This window comes from Hemitrygon akajei, chromosome 6 (genome assembly GCF_048418815.1).
Source record: "Hemitrygon akajei chromosome 6, sHemAka1.3, whole genome shotgun sequence".
Taxonomy (NCBI): Eukaryota; Metazoa; Chordata; class Chondrichthyes; order Myliobatiformes; family Dasyatidae; genus Hemitrygon; species Hemitrygon akajei.
This window is the reverse complement of record NC_133129.1, coordinates 147,684,038-147,703,620: the sequence shown is the minus strand read 5'-3', so window position 1 is coordinate 147,703,620 and position 19,583 is coordinate 147,684,038. Positions and strand designations below refer to the sequence as shown.

The 19,583-nt window shown below is 39.5% G+C and overlaps 1 protein-coding gene and 1 non-coding gene across 2 annotated transcripts in view; both read left to right on the top strand.

Annotated features, from left to right (window-relative positions):
• LOC140729577 (protein inscuteable homolog) overlaps positions 1-19,583 on the top strand; it is a 405,000-nt gene that overhangs the window by 92,559 nt on the left and 292,858 nt on the right. The window contains exons 2-3 of the mRNA XM_073049495.1: positions 12,952-13,095; positions 17,983-18,077. Of these exons, the coding sequence (XP_072905596.1) occupies positions 18,025-18,077 (53 nt within the window). The 5' untranslated portion in view covers positions 12,952-13,095; positions 17,983-18,024. The remainder of the gene's footprint in view (positions 1-12,951; positions 13,096-17,982; positions 18,078-19,583) is intronic.
• On the top strand, positions 4,238-4,344 carry LOC140729873 (U6 spliceosomal RNA). The gene has a single exon (XR_012099417.1). It is a non-coding gene; the product is annotated as a U6 spliceosomal RNA (small nuclear RNA).

Sequence of the window (19,583 nt, the reverse complement as noted above, 5' to 3'; positions counted from 1 at the left end):
TATCACTTCTCACTTTCCCTGACCAGACGAAGGTCATCGAGCTGCATCTCCAGTTCCCTAACTTGGTCCCTAAGGAGCTGCAGCTCGATGCACCTGGTGCAATTGTGGCTGTCCGAGAGGCTGGGACTCTCCCGGACATCCCACATCTGACAACCAGTACAGAATACCAGCCACACAGACATACTTCCTATTCTTCACAAGTAACTTAACTCGCCTTCACCTTTTATCACCTAAGTCCCGTTGAGTCAAAGCCCTACAATTCCGTCTCCCTCTACTCTGGTGCCCACTCTATAAAGCTGTCTTCTTTTAAATCCTTCCTGCCAGTCTAACTTGCTGACGTCCAGGTGCTTGCATAGTTGTGCCTCACTCAAACTGCTGAGGAAAAGATCTCTCTTCTTTTAAATCTTTCCCGCCGGTCTATCTCACTGATGTCCATGCGCTTGTGCAATCGTGCCTCAATTAAATTTGTAGAATATCAACTTGCTACTTCATGTTGATGAAGGAAAGTGGGGGAACTAAAAATATGACAAATTCTCTTTGGTTATAGAGAATACAACTTCACAAGAGCAGGATGCCAACCTGGCTGGCTGAAAGACAACAGCAGTGGCACTTGTGGAGTAAGAGAGACCAACATATTAATGCTCAGTGGAACAATTTCCATACCATTTATATGAGTGGGCTTGTGGTCTGCATCAGAGGACAGATTGCTGGAGTGCCATCTCACCCTGTGAGCCTCTTTGAAACACTGGTACCGACAGACTGGATGCTTGTATTTCAGATTTGAGCTGCCGGTGCAACAGTCAGACTTTGGGTAAATTGTGCTGGTGCTCAGTTAAAACCTGAAATGTTGGGTATCAGATGCTGCATTCCCTGTTGTATCATTAGCAGTTTGTTGGAAAGGATGGCCTCCTGTCTTTATGCAAAGCTCAATATAAGCCCAGTGCTGAGCTCCCCTGTTGTTATGAACATTGCATGGTGTTGTTCTGACTGCAGCAAACATTTCACTGTGGATATACATCAATCTGACCTGGAGTTCTCCAGTGAACTCTCAAATGACCTTTCATCCCAATGGGCAGGAATTACTGTTAGTGTTTTCTCCTGTTCTAAGTGCAGGTAACTCATGCCTGGTGAGTGGAAGTGTTAAAATGACCGAAGGTCATTCGCCACTTGATCTTCTGCCACCATCTGACCAAGTCATAATGCAGGCGCTATGATTGTTGGGAATTTCCTGTGCAGTGTGTTGCATTTCATAGTGAGTCCTGCCTGAGTGGAGATGGTAGGAAGCAATGAAGAGATTGAAGTCATTCTTATGCCACTAGCTTTTCTATTAATTCTAAATATTGCATTCTTAGCCATCAACTACACTATAAGGACCAAATCTGTGTGGTTTTCCTGGGTTTGGAATTGTGGTTGTCGGATGAATTATATTAGTTTCAAAGGAAGCTTTTTTCTTTGTTAATGGACAAAGAAGTCTGTAGTAAACAGGCTATTTCTTTAAACCCACTTCATAAAATATGCTTAATCATCATAAAAAAGACAGATTATTTGTCATTGACATAATCATGATCTTGGACACCACAAAAGTAAGTTCTTTTCACTAACATTTAGCATAGTTCAAAATTTGAAGAACTGTCACACAAATTAAGAAATAGAATGTACATTATAGTTAACATCTTTGACAGCTCTGTTTCTGCTCTAGGTATATTCTGTCCTAAAGGCTGAGATATCTCTACACTGATTCAGACACAATGAATATCTAACATGGCCAAAGAAACTTCCTAATAATGACAAAGGCATCAGTTCTTCCCTGTACCTCACTATTTCTTCATGTTCAACAGTACTATAACATTCAGTCGCAGTTCTCAATAAAGCAAGGGCATAGAATATACTCCCTAATATATATCACTAAGAATTACCTAGAGGATCCATTCCCAACTGAAGTTACTTAAGTTCTGAAAAACGTGCTTTCCGCAGGTCATGAGGGGAACTAACCAACATGAGAGAGACTGATTTAGTCCAGTCATCTCTTGCTCTAGGTAAGAGTATTGGAGTATAAAAGTTGAAATTTTGCTGTGTAACCAAAACTATGTAGTCAGTTTTGAAACTTGCTATTTGCTATGCATGTATCCAATTCTGTAGGAGAACGAAATCTTAAGAATGTAGAAGACAATGGTGTGTTAATGGGAGGTAGCTAAGAGATGTAGATTAGAGCATGATTAAGTCAATGGGTAGAAACAATAGTGGTGGATGTACGTGTGATACACAACTATAGACCAATTGCATATGCTAATGCAACTAAACCAGGAGATTGCTATAAAAAATGCTGTGTCCAAGGATCGGTGGGCAATCAGCGACTAGCTCAATGACTGTCTCAGCTTTGATTTGCAAATTAAAGTTTAACCCTTCTTGAAGAATCTTCTGCGTCTCCTGGTCATTTGTGGGGCACGAGAAACCACGACAAGAGCAGCCACAATGCAGTCAACTTCCTGTTTTCACATAGTGGATGTCATTTATCATTGAATGACACCAGCAGAGTACTAAATGTTACAGTTTCTGGGCCATTGGCAGTAACAGAACTTTATTCCAACCTTGTGTCAAAACTCCCTACAGGGGCCCAGCTGGAGATAAATGAATAATGTGCCAGAGCATGCGAAGTGCAGTATGCTGTACCGACCTGGTGGAGATACCATGCAGGATCATTAGGTGATTATTATAATAATAATTAGAGATGCAATGTGTCTTCAACAGCACTGAGCTGTCTTGCAACAAATGGATCATATCAAACATCAATAGCCCTGCCACTGATGGTCATGAAAGAAGGTAAGCAAACATCCAGTGAGAGTAGTTGGTGTCATGAATACTCCCATTCTTTTTGGCGAAGCCAGATGAGTAAAAATAAGATCAGGGTGAAACATTTGAAAACCTTATTTAAAATGATCAGAACACTTGACCTGAGGTGCACCATCGTAGAAACCTGTCTTTAGCCAACTCGGATTGCTTCGTAGCAAGAAAAAGCTAAGTGCCTTGGATATTGCTAAGACTACGAGCTCTGACACACCAGAACTGCAGCGCTGAAGACTTGTGCTCCAGGAATAGCTGCAATTCTCGCTAAGTTGCAGTGAACAGCAGCAATTTGATAAAGTGGAAATCTCTACAGGAGTTCCATTAATAAACATGACAAATCCATCCAGTGAATTACCTTTCCATAAATTTACCCTCAAATATCAGTGACGTGATGGAAGGTGTTGTTAACTATGCAATTAAGTATTTGCTTATCAAAGATTTGCTCATCATTGCTCAAATTGATTCAAGTAAGGCTATCTGGTTCAAAGCCTTTCTATATCCCCCTGATTTAAACATCTCAGAAGCAGCCCAGCTCTGCATGTACCCAAATGCCAGGGAATAAACAGCTCCAATGATGGAGATTTTAATCATTGGCACCTGACATTCAATGGCATCACTGTGCCTCCATCATTGCAAACTGGGTGATACCACTGACCGTAGACTTAACTGGACCATCATGTGTCTTGGAAAGCAGGTCATGGTCTGGATAATCCAATGTGAGTGACCCAGATCCTGAGTTCTCATTGACAAATATGAACATCAGCAACATGTAAGTAGTTCCATTCATTAAGATAAAGCTGTTAACTTGGTTGGCAATCTGACATCCACCTAACACATTTATTTCCTCCATTCTGATGCCTTGTGCTACAGAGAATAACATCTACCAAACAGCGTATTAATTCTGTAACCTCTAGAAGGACAAGGGCATCAGGTGGATGTGATGAACTTTGAATTTTGAACTTACACAGACTGCAGTGTTTCAAGTGACAGCCAATTAGCTGTGAGCGGGGAAAAAATTGCTCCCAACGACAAAGCCCACATCTTTTGAATGAATAGAAATCTCTGCTGTTTTTTCTGACATTTCCATGATTATATCTCATGTAAAGGTTTAACATAGAAAAGTGTATTTAAACTTCTGATCTGTAGAAACTTTCAGTAGATCAGGGGTTGTCAACCTAGGGTCCACATTGGTTCATGGCATAAAAGGGTTGGGAAACCCTGCATTAGATACATGAATTTGCCCCAGAATGTTTCCTGAAAAGGTGGTAGTGATGTGTTTTGACTACTGTGATTAAATGGACAATATGACACCAAAGCCCTTGTCATTCTTCAAGTGTGCATCCCTCACTATGATGGAAAAACCATTATACAGTGAAATAAAAACTTACTTGAAGTGCTCGCTTCGGCAGCACATATACTAAAATTAGAACGATACAGAGAAGATTAGCATGGTCCCTGCGCAAGGATGACACGCAAATTCGTGAAGCGTTCCATATTTTTTTTTTTAAAAAAAGAAAAAAAAAACTTACTTGAAATGGATTTTTGTAAAATGAACATATTGGCCCCAAGGCCTTTCACTCGTAACTTTGAGGCTTGCAATCTCATTTTCTACCTTGCGAGTCAAATAGAAATCAAACTATGATATTTCAGGGTACTTAGTCTCAGCTGGAAGTTGCATAAGAGATAATGGAACTGTAGGAGGCTCGTATATATCTGCTTCTCTATCTTATTAAAAGTTGCATGAAACAATGCTAATTTCTGAAAGACATTTATAACCATCAGTTCAGGGAGTTCATAACTGAGCAGTACCCTGTTTAGTGGCACCATATGCAGATGCCAAATAGGTCTGATATCGATGACTTTGACAGGTTATCCTATAGCACAAACATTGATCCCCTCTCCTTATCACATTGGTCAGTTTAAGTCTTTCTGATGCACTGGCAGATCAACAGCATATTCTCCATCATTGATAGCATTGACTATCCTCCTTGCTGCAACAGTAATTTTGATTATCTTATTGTGCAGCATTGATGGCTTTGACTGCTGCCCTTCAGGCGCACTTACAAATTTGTTACCTTTCATTTTCACTGGTTGTAGTGTCCCTGTTCATTGCTTCACTGTCAGCTTTGAATGGTTGCTGTGTTGTACTGGTGGATTTAATGTACCATCCTGTAGTACTGGCAGCTTTTCTTGTGGGCACATGCAATTTCAGCCAAACTCCTTGAGACTTGAAGTCTAGGAAGATCATGCTAAAGGACCAGTAACTTCAAATTGTCAATTGACCATAATTGATGTTTAAGATTCCATGGTTCTATCCAAATTATAAAGATTTCCTGAAAAAGCTTAACCACAACCATTGGTGTATGGGAAATTGTGCTGTGTGGAAATATCTGTTACAATTCCACGCAGAAAAAGAGTTCTGATCAAGGGCCATTATTCTGAAACATGACTTTTATTTCTCTCTTCACAGATGCTGCCTGTCCTGCATTTCCAGCATTCTCTGTTTCACTTCATATTTCCCACATCTGTAACATTTTGCTTCTGGCGGGAACTATCCCAAATGAGAATATTGCTCATATATTGCTGGGAAAGGTGTTGCAAACATTCTCGTTATTTAATTGATAAACTTACTCACAGTTTATATTGATAGCTTGTCTGGGTAAATGCTGGCACCAACATGATTTTGCGAGGCTGACGCATTATTGGACAGTTGTCCTCTTTGTCAGTACTGTACATGGTCTGGGTGTGTTGATGATGGTAGTCCAAAGGGAAAGAAAAGGTTTCAATCCCTATTACTGGTATGCTTTGTCCTGATCTGAGAATTAATCTTGATTCAGGAGAACAGCTCTTGCCTGCTGCCTGCCAAAAAGTAATAGTGGTATGAAAAGCAATTTGTCAGGTTATTCAGTATGGTCCTGTTTGACTTAACTACTTTCTCCTTACTTTAAATAACCATAAATGCATGAGGCAGCTATATTCAAGTATTATGAGCTTTGGCACAATGCAGCACTCTGCACTCTTCCAGAATTTCAATTAATATTAGGAAATAATGAGGGGAAATCACTTACAGAAGGATGGAGATGATAGATACCGTGGGCATAAGCATCTGTGTGTGTTTGTGTGAGATGGAAAGAGAAAATGTGTGTGTACAAGAGAGAAGGAGGGAGAAACAAAGAGTGAGGGATGACTAACAGTAGCTCCCTGTATGCTGATGGTGGTTTGCAGCTGAAGGTCATGGGTGTACTGTTCTGGATCTATGTGTAAACGACATCAGCCTAAATGAGGTAGAGGAGATAATTTATATTTCTAAGCAAGATGCTGAAGGAAAGGTTTGAACAATTTAGTAAAATGTCCTTTTTTGTAAAATTCATGCTAAATAAGTAAATATTCTTCTTCAAGGTGTGTTGAATGGAAGTGGAAGCATATTAAATGAAAATGTGAAAAGAAGATGAATTTTGTAATGAGTTTGAATAAATTAAAATTAAGATGAAGTTGAATGGGTTAAAGTAATTGGATTGAGCCATGTGCTTGCAATATTGATCCAGTAATTTTGATCAAAGATTATACTGAGACATGAGAATTATGTGGGGGGAGTTAATTCCATTTAGAATAGGCTATATCTAAATCTGGTTCGATTTCTTGACATTTAAGCATGGAATTGTTGGGAAAAAAGCAAGATGAAAACGCAATGAAGCAGGAAAGTTGTGCAGTTTGTTGAATCCAGCTCGCAAGTTAATTTCAAAATCTATTTTCAGTTTCTTGAGTATGAAGTTTCTTTGCTTCCTGATATACAGTAGATTTTGGTTAATTGGGACACAATGGGACCAGTACATTTTGGCCTAATTAAGTGGCTGCCCCAATTAGCTGAAGTTTCACGGAAATAGTTACAAAGGTATAAAAAAGGCAAACTATCATTTATCTGTATAACAAATCATGTACGTATTTAAATTAAATACAGAATAAATTAGAACACTACCAATATTACTACAGCACTATAAAACTGTATTAGTGCTGAATAGTTATCGATGGAAGAATACATCCAGTGTACATTGCCATGTTCTCTTGACTGACTGTAAATGAACAAAATCAGTGCAGATACCTCTCGCCGATAATGGTCTGCTTTCAATGACTGCTTACTCCAACTCTTCATTTTTATTGCAACATTCAAAATGATCATGAATACCTTCAAATTTTTCATAGTTTGTAACTTGCTGAAGTAGTAAAATCATTTCATTTTCACTCCCGGCTGTTTCTAACATCTTCAAGTGTAAATGCTTGAAACTACACTGAGCAAATCAGTTCCGAATTGTCATACTGCTTATTTCTCGCCAACTATCAGTGACAAAGATCACTGCTTCTTGAACACAAACACATGCAACTGATGCTATTTTTTAAAAAAAAACATTTGCCCTCAGCTTAGTGTAGTGTCTAACTGTTACACAAGCACATGTGACTGATGCTGGTTAGAAACTGTTTGGGAACAGTTTCTTGTCCCGATTAAGCTGCACAGTGTCCCAAATAAAGGAAGGGAATTGTGGCTATTTTCTCGATTAGTTTTTGTTCTTAAAGAGTTGTCACAAATAAGTAACTGCCCCAATTAATCAATGGCCTAATTAATCAGAATCCACTGTATATGATTTGTCATGTTCAAGAAAACTATTTTTCCTGGTTAAGTGTTAGTAAACGGTATCAAGTAACACAAGGCAAAATGCAATTGTGCAGCAGTTAATGCTGTTGCTGCACAGTTCCGGAAACCCGTGTTCAATGCTGACCCAAGCTGCTGTTACTACATTCTCCCTCTACCCAAGTGCATTTGCCCCAAGTGTTCTTGTCTCCCACATCCTAAAAATGTGCTGTTTGGCAGGTAAATTGGCTGCTGTAGATTGTCTCATGTGAAGACAGATGGCGGTAAAATGGGAGAGGGATTGGAGGGTAATGGGTTTGATGGGAATGTGAGAAAGAATGGGTTACAGAGAAATAAGTAAAGACTATTGAGAATGTTGTTAGAGCTGAGAGATTTACTGGGCCAACTGGTCTCTTATATAAAGAGAAATTTGAATAAGTCACATACTTTTAATTATGAATTGTCAGTAACTTGCTTCCATTCAAATAATAGATGGGTTTGAAAAGGTTTAAGTGCTGGATGATCACTAGAGGTAACTTAGCCTGTTTCCAATGCATTGTTTTATAACTAGCAGTGACTATATATGCTTTTGAGGTTTTTATGTGTTGTATTATTTGATGAGTGTGGATTGGCCGTATATGTTATAGGATTCCAAACAGCAGTTGGGATGTATGCTTTTCACTAAAACAGACTTCTCTTTCCCATTAAGAATATATAATTAGGTTAAATTTCAGAGTATAATTGGAAAGCAAAATATAATTATACTGAATTAGCAAGCCTCAGACGCAACTGGCAATGAAGAGTGTTTTCCCTTCCTGAGTAAATCTTTATTAACATTTCTACATTATTTCCAACCCACTGCTGTGGAAAATATCCTTTTGAAGCATACAAATTATATCTATTATAATGACAAGGTCTCAACAATATTTCCCTTATCCTCCTCCTCGACCTATTTGAGTGCAGATTTTGGCATATGGCAAGTCATCCTTCCTCAATCACTTGGCCTTGTCATTCAGAGATACAAAGCTGTTTCCATTTGCACCACTCCATTGTAGGTGGAGAATTACTTTCCATATTTGCATTATCACCCCTGCAAATCTCAAAGATCTAACCTGGTTCTCCCAACCTCTCATTTATCTACTACCACCCTTAGGCCATTTGAACACTTTCTCTCCACCACTTCTCAAATTTGTTAAACTTCTTCTGTAAGGCTTTGGGACAGAATTAGGCCATTTGGCCTATCTAATCTGTTCAGCCATTCCATCATGGCTGATTTATTATCCCCTTCAATCCCATGCTCCTGCCTTCTGCTCATAAGCTTTGACACCCTTACAAATCAAAAACCACCACTTTAAATATATCCAACAACTTGGCCTCCACAGCTATCTGTCCCAATGAAATCCACAGCTTCATCACTCTCTGGCTAAAGAAATTCCTCTTTAAATCTCTCCTAAAGGACCTTCCTTATATTCTGAGGCTGTGTGCTCTGGTCCTAAACTCACCCACTCTAGGAAACATCTTCTCCATGTTCATGCTATTTAGGTCTTTCAATATTCGATAGGTTTCAATGAGATCCTCCTTCATTGTTCTAAACTCCAGAGAGAACAGGCCCACAGCCATTAAATTCTCCTCACAATTATCCATTTCATTTCTGGGATCATTCTTGTGAACCTCCTCTGGACCATCTGCAATGTCAAAATATAGTTTCTTAGATAAGGGGCATGCAGCTGTTTCCTTTCAAAACGATTTCCTTCAAATAAATACTGGGAGGGCTAAAGCCAATGTCTTCTGTCTACACCAGAATTTTTTCCCCTATAGCTCTTTATTCATCTTTGTTTCTGTTTGAGATTGATTCTTACATTTCTCAATATTGTCCTTGCACCTGATCCTAGACTTGCTGCAATTTGCCTATTGCCACAATAGGTCTATGGCAGATGCAATCTCAATGGATCTTGACATGGCCTTAGATCACCTGGACAACAGAAGCACCTATGTCAAGATGCAGTCTGTTGACTATAGCACAGCATTTAACACCATCATTTCTATAGTCCTGATCGATAAGCAATGGAACCTGGGTTTCTGTACCTCCCTCTGCAACTGGATCCTCAGCTTCCAAACCGGAAGACCACAATCTGTGCAGATGGGTATTAATAACTCCTCGCTGATTATCAACACTGGCACACCTCAGGGAAGTGTGCTTAGCTCACTGCTCTACTCACTATACCCATGACTGTGTAGTTAGGCATAGCTCAAAAACCATCTATAAGTTTGCTGATGATACAACTGTTGTAGGCAGAATTTCAGATGGAGAAGAGAGGGCATAGAGGAGCGAGATATACCAGTTAGTTGAGTGGTGACACAGCAAAAACCTTGCACTCAACATCAGTAAGATCAAGAGCTGATTTTGGACTTCAGAAAGGGTAGGACAAGGGAACACGATCCAATCCTCATAGAGGGATCAGAGATGGAGAGAGTGAACAATCTCAAATTCCTGGGTGTCAAGATTCCTGAGGATCTAATCCAATGTAGTGATGCAGCTATAAAGAAAGCAAGACAGTGGCTATATTTCATTAAGAGTTTAAGGAGATTAGGTTTGTCGCCTAAGGTACTTGAAAACTTCTACACATATATTGTGAAGAGCATTCTGACAGGCTGCATCACTGTCCGATATGGTGGGGGGGGGGGGGCAGAGGCGCCTAGGATCAAAAGAAGCTGTAGAAAGCTATAAATTAGTCAGCTCCCATTTTTTGTATGAGCCTCCATAGTATTCAAGACATCTTCAAGGAACGGTATCTCAGAAAGGCGGCATCCATCATTAAGGACATCCAGGACATACCCTCTTCTCATTGTTACCAAGAAGGAGATGTGGAAGCCTGAAGGCACACACTCAGTGATTCAGGACCAGCTTCTTCCCCTCTGCCATCCAATTCCCAAATGGACATTGAACCCATGAACACTACCTCACTCTTATAATTTCTGTTTTGGCACTACTTTTAATTTATACTATTTAATGCAAAACACAGACACACACTTACTGTGATTAATTAATTATTTTTCCCTATATTTTCAAGTATTGCATTGAACTGCTGCTGCTAATTTAACAAATTTCATGGCATATGCCAATGATGATAAACCTGATTCTGATTCCTTGGATCAGGTTCTGGCAGTTGATCATCAGTACAAACTCCGCAATGAAACGCAGCTCTGCCCATGGTCTTCTGTAAGACTCATCACCACCTTTGTTACCTCTTGACTTTCAAGGTTTGTCACAGTGCTGAATAGCCTGCCACTTTCACCTCCCCGTGTATTAAAACAGCCAGAATATATTCAATCAAGACTGATTCACCCATGATACCTACCTTCATTGACTACACTAATTCCTGATAAAGGACTGGAACTATTATCAAATAACTTAAAGATTGAAAATTGTTTTCAATCTTAAAGTTAAAGATGAAAGGGGATAATATATGTGAGGTAAGAGTTTTTTTTTCCAACAGAGAGTGGTAGATGAGCTGCCAGGGGAAACGGTGGAAGCAGATATATTAACTTTTAACAGGCATTTGGACAGCAACATGACATACAGGGAATGGATGAATATCACTCATCTTCAAGCAGATGGGTTTGGTTATATTTGGCATCAGATTAGTAACAGACATTTGGGCTGATGGGTTTGTTCTTCCTGTAACTTTGTCCAGAGCTACAACCTTGCAAGATCTCTCTGTTTAACCAATTTTGGCCAATAGTAGACCATCAATTTTATCTCAAAGAATTAGAAATGGTGAAGCACAACGATATAATGTTCTGAATACTTTTATGTGATTGCTTCTTTGGATAAAGAAATAATTTTGTATACTGGAGAGCAAACGTTTATATCCCATTCCCAAGAATATTGCTATTTTTATTAGTGTTTCACAGAAGCAATTTGCATCCTATGCCAACATCTTGTTACTTCACATTCCAACGTTTAAGATTTAAATGCGGACTCCAATTAGTGTGCTTATCCTACTAAAAAAAATGCTTGACTGAAGATAGCCTCTGAATATATAGATTCTGGCTGTTAATAAGTCATTCTTGGTCAGAGGTGCCATTAGATATAGGGGAAAAAAAGTGATTCCACAATAAGCAATGTCAAAATAGCATGCTGATTGACAGATAAATGAGTTTTACTTGTAACTTTATATTTAATTTGATGCATTACTTATAAAATAATGAGCAATACCAGAGCATTTTATTGTTTTCTCATATATTTTAAGAGATGAATTGTTGAAATGGACTTCTGCTTTGGCACACGTTACTTACAATCAGCTTAATTAAAGAAGGTGCTAATTGGGCAAATTGTAAGTGAGTTCCTGCATTTGTAATCATTAGAGACTTTGGGCCCTATAAGTTCTGTCTCTAAATCCACTGGGAATGCACATATTAATATTTTTGTAGGATGGAGAAGGATTCCATTTAGATTTCTGTTTGTTCTTTGATGCAGTGATTTGAAAGTAAAAGTGGTTTGCTTATTGATGCAAATAAATCATTGACTTCATTCATTTCCTTCATCATCCTCTGAAGCTAAGGCGGACTGTTTGCAAACTTCATGCCACTTTTGGCCTTTTTGCTGACCAGTGTATCTACTCCTTTATCTAGACTGCCTTAATTCTCTCTCTCCCTGTCTTGGTTCATCTGGAGTTCACTGTTCCAGTGGTCTTCTGTCTTCCCCCTAGGACTAAATGGAATTTGTTCGTGGCACTGCCTTTATCCTAACTTGCATCAAGATAAATTCATTGAGTCACTCACATACTTGCAGCACCTGATTAGGCATTGTTTGTTTAAATCTTTCCTGTTGTTTTCAAATCCCTTTATGACTTGGTCTGTGAATTCTTCTGGCACTGGTGGTGGTTGGCATTCGTCTGTCTCAAGACCAATGGGTGATGATGACCGTTATCACAAGCCTGGGTGGAAGGTATGGAGATCCTGAGATGCCCAGTCATCAAGATCCCCCTCTCGGCCTCACCAGTGTAGTCCAAAGGAAAGCTCATGAAGCAATATATTTGGCACCAGCTTGGCTGCAGGAGCTGCTGGAAGGATGTTCTATGACGTCCAGCAACATTAGGGGCTCCATTCTGGATTTACTGTCTGGGTTTACTCCCGTAGGCTTTGTCTCTCCCAAGGCTGCCCTTCTGGCATTAAAACCTTTTAAATTTCTACAATGCTGGAATTATTATTCTACTTCTAGAACAATTATTCTGGTCTCTGGTGCACCCGAAATTTAATTCTTCTCCGATTCCTTCTCTGGTGTTCAGATAAATTTCTGTCTGAAAATTCTCCACTAATCTTTTCCCACTCAAGATATTTTGTCTTTTTCTAATTTATTACAGACTGACCAAATCCATGCCAACTCCCATCAGACCAATGCCATCCACCACATTCCCTTGTCCCTTATTCTGCACTAAGGACTAGTTTACAATAGTTAATTTTCCAGTGATTATTGGCAGAATTTCAGATGGTGACGAGGAGGTGAGATCGATCAGCAACCTTGCACTCAACATCAGTACGACCAAGGAATTGATTGTGGACTTCAGGAAGGGGAAGCTAAGGGAACACAAACCAGTCTTCATCGAGGATCAGCAGTGGAAAGGGTGAGCAGTTTCAAATTGCTGCGTGTTAGCAACTCTGAAGATCACTCCGGGGTTCAACATATTGACACAATTACAAAGAAAACACAACAGGGGCTTATTTTATTTGAAGTTTGAGGAGACTTAGTATGTCACAAAAGACTTGCAAGTTTCTGCAGATGTTCCATGGAAAACAGTCTAACTGATTGGATCCTAGTATGGAGAGGCCGTAGCATGGGATTAAAAAATGCTGTAGAAAATTGCAGACTCTGCCAGCTCCGTCATTAACACTAGCCTCCCCAGCACTGAGGATGTCTGAAAAAGTCAGCATCATCACCATTGTGTGCTGTGTCATTTGACTTCGGTGATCATGGTTTTCCATCTGTCTTTAATCAGATCATTGCTTGTGGGGAAGACCCCTTCATACTATTGTTCTTATTCTTTTCTCCATGATTGTTCTTGGCAAGCTTTTCTACAGAAGTGGTTTGCTAATGCTTCATCTGTGCAGTGCCTTTACAAGATGCGTGACCCTAGCCATTATTAATATTCTTCAGAGATTGGCTGCTTGGCTCAGGGGTAGCATAATCAGAATCAGGTTTATTATCACCAGCATGGGTAGTGAAGTCTGTTAACTTACAACCAGGACTTGTGCTATGTACCAGTTACTCATACAGTCAACCACCATCTGCTCCTGTGGCTTCACATGACCCTGACCAGGGGGCAAAGCAGGAGCTACACCTTGCCCAAGCAAAGCATGACCTGTAGGCTAGCGGAGGGAAGAAGCACCTTACACCTCCTTTGGTCGGGATGTATCTCCACCTCTCCACCTGATTAAAAAGAAGGCATCTATCAACAGGGACCTCGATCACCCAGGGCATGCCCTCTAATCATTGCAATCACCAAGGAGGAGGTACAGACACACACTCAATGTTTAAGGAACATCTTCTTCCCCTCCACCATCAGATTTATGAATAGACAATGAACCCATAACTATTTTTCCCTCTCTTTTTGCACAAATTTAATTTATTTTATTAATTTTATTACAATTTATGTTTTTTATTATGTATTGCAAAGTACTGCTGCTGCAAGAGAATGTGTGCCAGTGATCTAACCTGGTCCCAGCGTATCAATGCAGCTATTAAAAAGGCAAGACAGTGGTTATATTTCATTAGGAGCTTGAAGAGATTCAGTTTGTTACCGAAAACTCTTTACAACTTCTATAGATGTGCCGTGGAGAGCATACTGACAGGCTACATCACTGTCTGGTACAGGAGAAGGGGGGGACGGGGGCTACTGCACAAGATGGAAAGCTGTAAAGTTAGTCAGCTCCATTTTGGGTACTGGCCTCCAAGAGGAACTTCAAGCAGTGGTGCCTCTGAAAGCTAATGCCAATTATTAAGGAATCACCCCCCCCCCCAATACCCTCTTCACATTTTTACCATCAGGTGGAGGTACAGAAGCCTGAAGGCACACACTCAGTCACTGAGGAACAGCTTCTTCCCCTCTGCCATACAATTTCTAAATGGGCACTGAGCCTATGAATACGATCTCACTTCTTTAACTTTTTAAAATATGTATGATTTCTGTTTTTGCACTATTTGAATCTATTCAATATACATATATATATACTTACTGTAATCGATTTACTTGGTTATTCATTTATTATTCTTTCTATATTATCCTGTATTGCATTGTATTGCTGCTGCTAAGTTAACAAATTTCACGACACATGCCAGTGATAATAAACCTGATTCTGATTCTGATTCCCATCAACCTATCTTTGGGATAAGGCCACTTGGTCACAGGAAGAATATGCAGACACCTCCTGAAGCTGGGATCAAAGCTGGGTCAATGGAGATGGTTGGCAGCATTGTTACTTGCTTTTCCCATTGCTTTTCCTGAGTAACTTGGTTTAATTTTTTTTTGACCGTGTCAAGAAGCACCTTTATACTTTTTAGCATAAATAATGTGATACCAATGCGATAACTGTACACATTGCTGTTGAGTTACTGGGTTATATATGGAACTAAATTAACAGTAATTGATACCTTTATACAGGGGACATTTTCCTCTTTTCTCAGCTCCAGTGTGAAGCCAAGTCTTCTGATGAGTATTCTTCCTTCTGAGCCAAATCATGACTTTTATTGGCTTGTTATGCAAATATGTGTCATGATGTGAAGAATCTGACAGAAAAAAATCCATTTATGTATTTTACTTAATTGGTTGTATTGGATGTTTCATGTGAATGCTGATTTTAGGTGGTAGAATAAGCATTCTGCATAACCGTTGCTCAGATTATAACACTACACACATTTATCAAATAGCATATTCAGAAGTGAACAGTGACAATGTCTCAGGTGATGAATAATAACAGGTTTTGCTTCTCCTGGGAACATAGAGCATCACAAACATTTGTATCTATTGTGCTAGATTGCAATGAATTTGGACTGAACACTGTGGTGGCAAATTTAATTCTGCTCACTTGGAATAAGCTGCGTCATTATCAAAAGGCTAAGTGTTTTTACTCAGCTTTGAGACCAGAAGGAGCAAAGTGCTCCTCTGGGTCGCACCAGGAAAGTGGTGACTTCCATTTTCTCTGGCTGCTTCACTTTCCCTCTGAGACCCTCAGTTTGTATTTTCATGTTGCCTGGCGTCTACACGTGGCACAGTTTTCCGGAATTTATTTTTTAGGTAGAGACACGGCTCAGTAACCGGTCCTTCCAGCCCAATGAGCCTGTGCCAGCCAATTACACCTACTAACCCATACGTCTTTGGGATGTGGAAGGAAACCGGCACTGTGAGGAAACTCACATGGTCATGCAAACTCCTCACAGACAGCGGCAGGAGTTGAACCCGGTCTCTGCTGCTGTAATAACTTTGCACTATCCGTTACTATACTGAGCCAGCCCAATGAGGAATGAGTGGCAGGTTGCTCAACATCTCATTAGTAAGGCAAAGGAGTTAAGATGACAATTTGTTTGCAGATTTGTTCCTATTAAAATATATGCTTAATGTAGGGAAGATTGAATGGTCTGGGTTTCTTTGCTTTGGAAAGTTGGAGGCTGAGGGTGATCTTATAGAGGTTTATAAATGATGACAGGCATTGATAGATTAGACAGTCAAAATCTTTTTCCTATGGCAGGGTAATAGAACTAGAGAACTAGAGGCTTTAAGTGAGAGGGGAGAAATTTAAAGGTGACCAGATGGGTAAATTTTTCTCACACTAACAGTGGTGACAACCTGGAATGAACTGCCACAGGTGGTGGCTGTGGTAGATACTTTTACAGTGCTTAAAAGTACTTGGACACGAAAGATGTAGAGGGATAAAGACCAAAATTAGATTAGTTTGGATTGGCAGCATTGATGAGGTGGGCAGTAGGATCTGTGCCGTGCATTTCAATGATTTTATTTATTGAAATAAAGACACAGTGCATTCTCTGCAATTAATATTGAGGACAATGGAAAAGAGGATCTTGAGAGGTACATACTTACTAATGCCCATATTGTTGCCCACCAAGGCTGCATTTTGTCCCCCTTTATTCTTTCCTTTCCCTAGGAATTGGCAATGCGTCAGACATACCCACTTGACCCCCAGCTGGCACAGTAGGTAAACCACTGCACTCAACCTCAACATGGAGTTAGCATGTCCACCTTGTGATCATATGGGGTTCACTTAGCTGCTCTATTTCCCTACCACATCCTATAAATTAGCTAGTAGTTTAATTGGCTGCTCATGACCCCTAATTTAAGTGGGTGACAGAAGAATTAGGGTGCAGTTAATGGGCAGGTGAGGAAGAATAGTTTACAGGGACATAAACAGGATTAAATCAATTGGTCTAAGAGCCAGTATAGAGTTGGTGGGCTGAATGGTCTATATTCTATGGAAAGAAAATAACTTAACTCACCACTTCTCCTACATTTTCCATGGACAGGGGCCAACACATTATTATAGTCTTGCCTCAGTGTTCAGTTTATCCACAGTCACTAGTAGATCAAAATGGCAAAGCTTGTGAGCTGTAAAATAAATTACATCCTCTGGTTTTTGAGTTCTGTCAGAATTCTGCTCCCCTGACTGCTGAGAGCATTAGTGAGTGGAATATGCCACTCATGGGCGCTGTGCTCAGGATGATATGCTTTTTCACTTGCACAGCTGACGCCAAGATACTGAAATTATTGGAACAATGTTAGCCATTAGTGGTCAGGATTTGACTCACATCACACACTCACCGGCATGATACCAGTGGATGATCTTGCCGTTCGTGGGCAATTTACTCCCAGTATCCCACAGCTGCAGCCTTTTGATGAGGTGCAAATGTGACCAGACATTAGGGGACACAAAAGGGCCTGGTTATTGTATTTTAGTCACTGCTAATTTGTTTTATTATTTATTGAGATACAGTGCAGAGTAGGCCCTGCCTGCCCTTTGAGCCGTGCAGCCCAGCATTCCCCCAAATTAATCCTAGCCTAATCACGGGACCTCATTTAAAATTAACATGGGCCCTGAATTTGAGATTTAATGAATGTATCGAGGAGGGAAAAGTTGGCACGAGACCGTTGAGATTCAAAAATGGCAAGTCTTCATGAGGAAGCTGAAAAATGAGGATTAATAAAAGTTAGGTTCTATCAAAGATTGTGACTAAGCATAAGGATCATGATTAAATGTGCCAGGCAGCAGTGGAGACTGCTGGAGGTTAGAATACAGAGCAAGACATTGGGCCAGCAGTGAAAAATCACTAATATGTAATGCAATTTTTCTTAGAGCTTTAAGTTTCAATGAGGTAATTTATCATATCTACAAGAATGCAATAACTTTAAGTAGTTAACTACAACTAGTGAACTGAAGTTGATTAGCTGTGATTGGTCTCCATGAAGTTAATAGTAATGACAATTTTAAAAAAAATCCTGTTTTAGGTTCTGCTTGTGAAAGCTCTTACCTTTGGATGAGTGTTGAACATGGCTTCTGGAGGCGACAATTTTCTTGAATCTCTCTCGTCGTCTGTCCAGCGGTAAGTGCTGGGCTCATTTGATTAATTAATTGCTTTAATGTATAACAAGTTGTGAGTCGAAAATGGATTCTGATGCAATATATGAGAAAAAGCTTTCATGGCAGTGTGCCGGAGATGCACTGGTATCAGCAATATTAGACGCATGGCTGAGACATTCAGGCAGATTAAAGTATTGTGACCTTAGCTTGACAGAAAATGCTGCTCTGTAAATTTTGAGCTTAAACTGCTAATAGGACATTAACTGTTCTGTTGAACAAATTATTTTCTTAGTAACTGTAAATAATAGAATATTTTTTTTAAAGAACAGTTTTTTTTGTTGGTGCTGTCACACAAAACTGAATTTTGCCATTTATGACAAAATTAATTAACTCTATCATTAATCAGTTGTTGGCTGAAGCTGATGCTGCATTTTTTCAAAGCTGTTGTATCATACCATTGTCATTAAGTATTTGCTGGATTTATTTTGAAATGCTGTTCTACTGAGGAGTGTATGTGAAGAGACATTGGCACTGGTTCATCAAAGGTTACGTTGTTGCTCTCTCTTCACATTCATTCTTTGGGGTAGAGGAACCATTCATTGGCCAGACACCTATCCCATGGGTATATTATAGTGTACCAGCCTATAAAATACATGATACCCATAAGATGAGCTCTGATTACCTGTGTGTTAAATAGAGCAGTCAGACTGTCTGAATCACAATGCAGTGTGTACCGGATTTCACAGTCAGGAAATCTCAGTTCAAACCCAGTCCTGCAGTGACTGAGTCCATCAGAACATGCATTTAGATGCAAAGGGTGTTGTCAAACTGCATTTATTTTGCATAACAATTGTGAAATCTGGAACTTTATATGCCCAGAAGCAGTTAAAGCAGTCAGTAGGAAGGCTCATTTTTGATACAGAAATGTATAAATGTTTGAGCAATCAAAGAAGGTGGGTGGAAATAACCTTTACAGGGTTATTTCAGTTTGTTTTTATATTATAAACCTGTGTTACTCTTGAGTTTTGTGCATTTTGTTTTATTGTGATATGGCATTTGTATGAGAGGCAATGTAAATATTAAAAGTACTGTACTGAAATTTGAGAAACTTGTTTATTAATATATATATTTTATGATCGTGAATTTGGAAGGTGTAGCCATTAAAGTGCAAGTATCAAACTAAGTAGTTGTGCCAAATAAAACCAGTGAAACCATATTTTATAAACAGAATAGAATGCCCTTCAAAGTGTTTAGTACTACTGAGAGATAAATTTCCAGGCAGAACATTTTTAAGATCTTATTGATTAGCCGGTATTTCGCCTGAAGTCCAACTAAACCTCATTTGATATAGAGTATAAAATCACATACTTTGGTTCTCCTTTTTAAACTTGTATCTTCACTAATTACACTAAGAACTCCAGTGAGAAGTGGCACCTTTGAATCCAGGTACTGACATCAAATATAAAGTTTCTAAGAGTAGTGAGTATTGGAAATTAAAGTGTGAATGCTCTAGTTCACTACAGCTTGC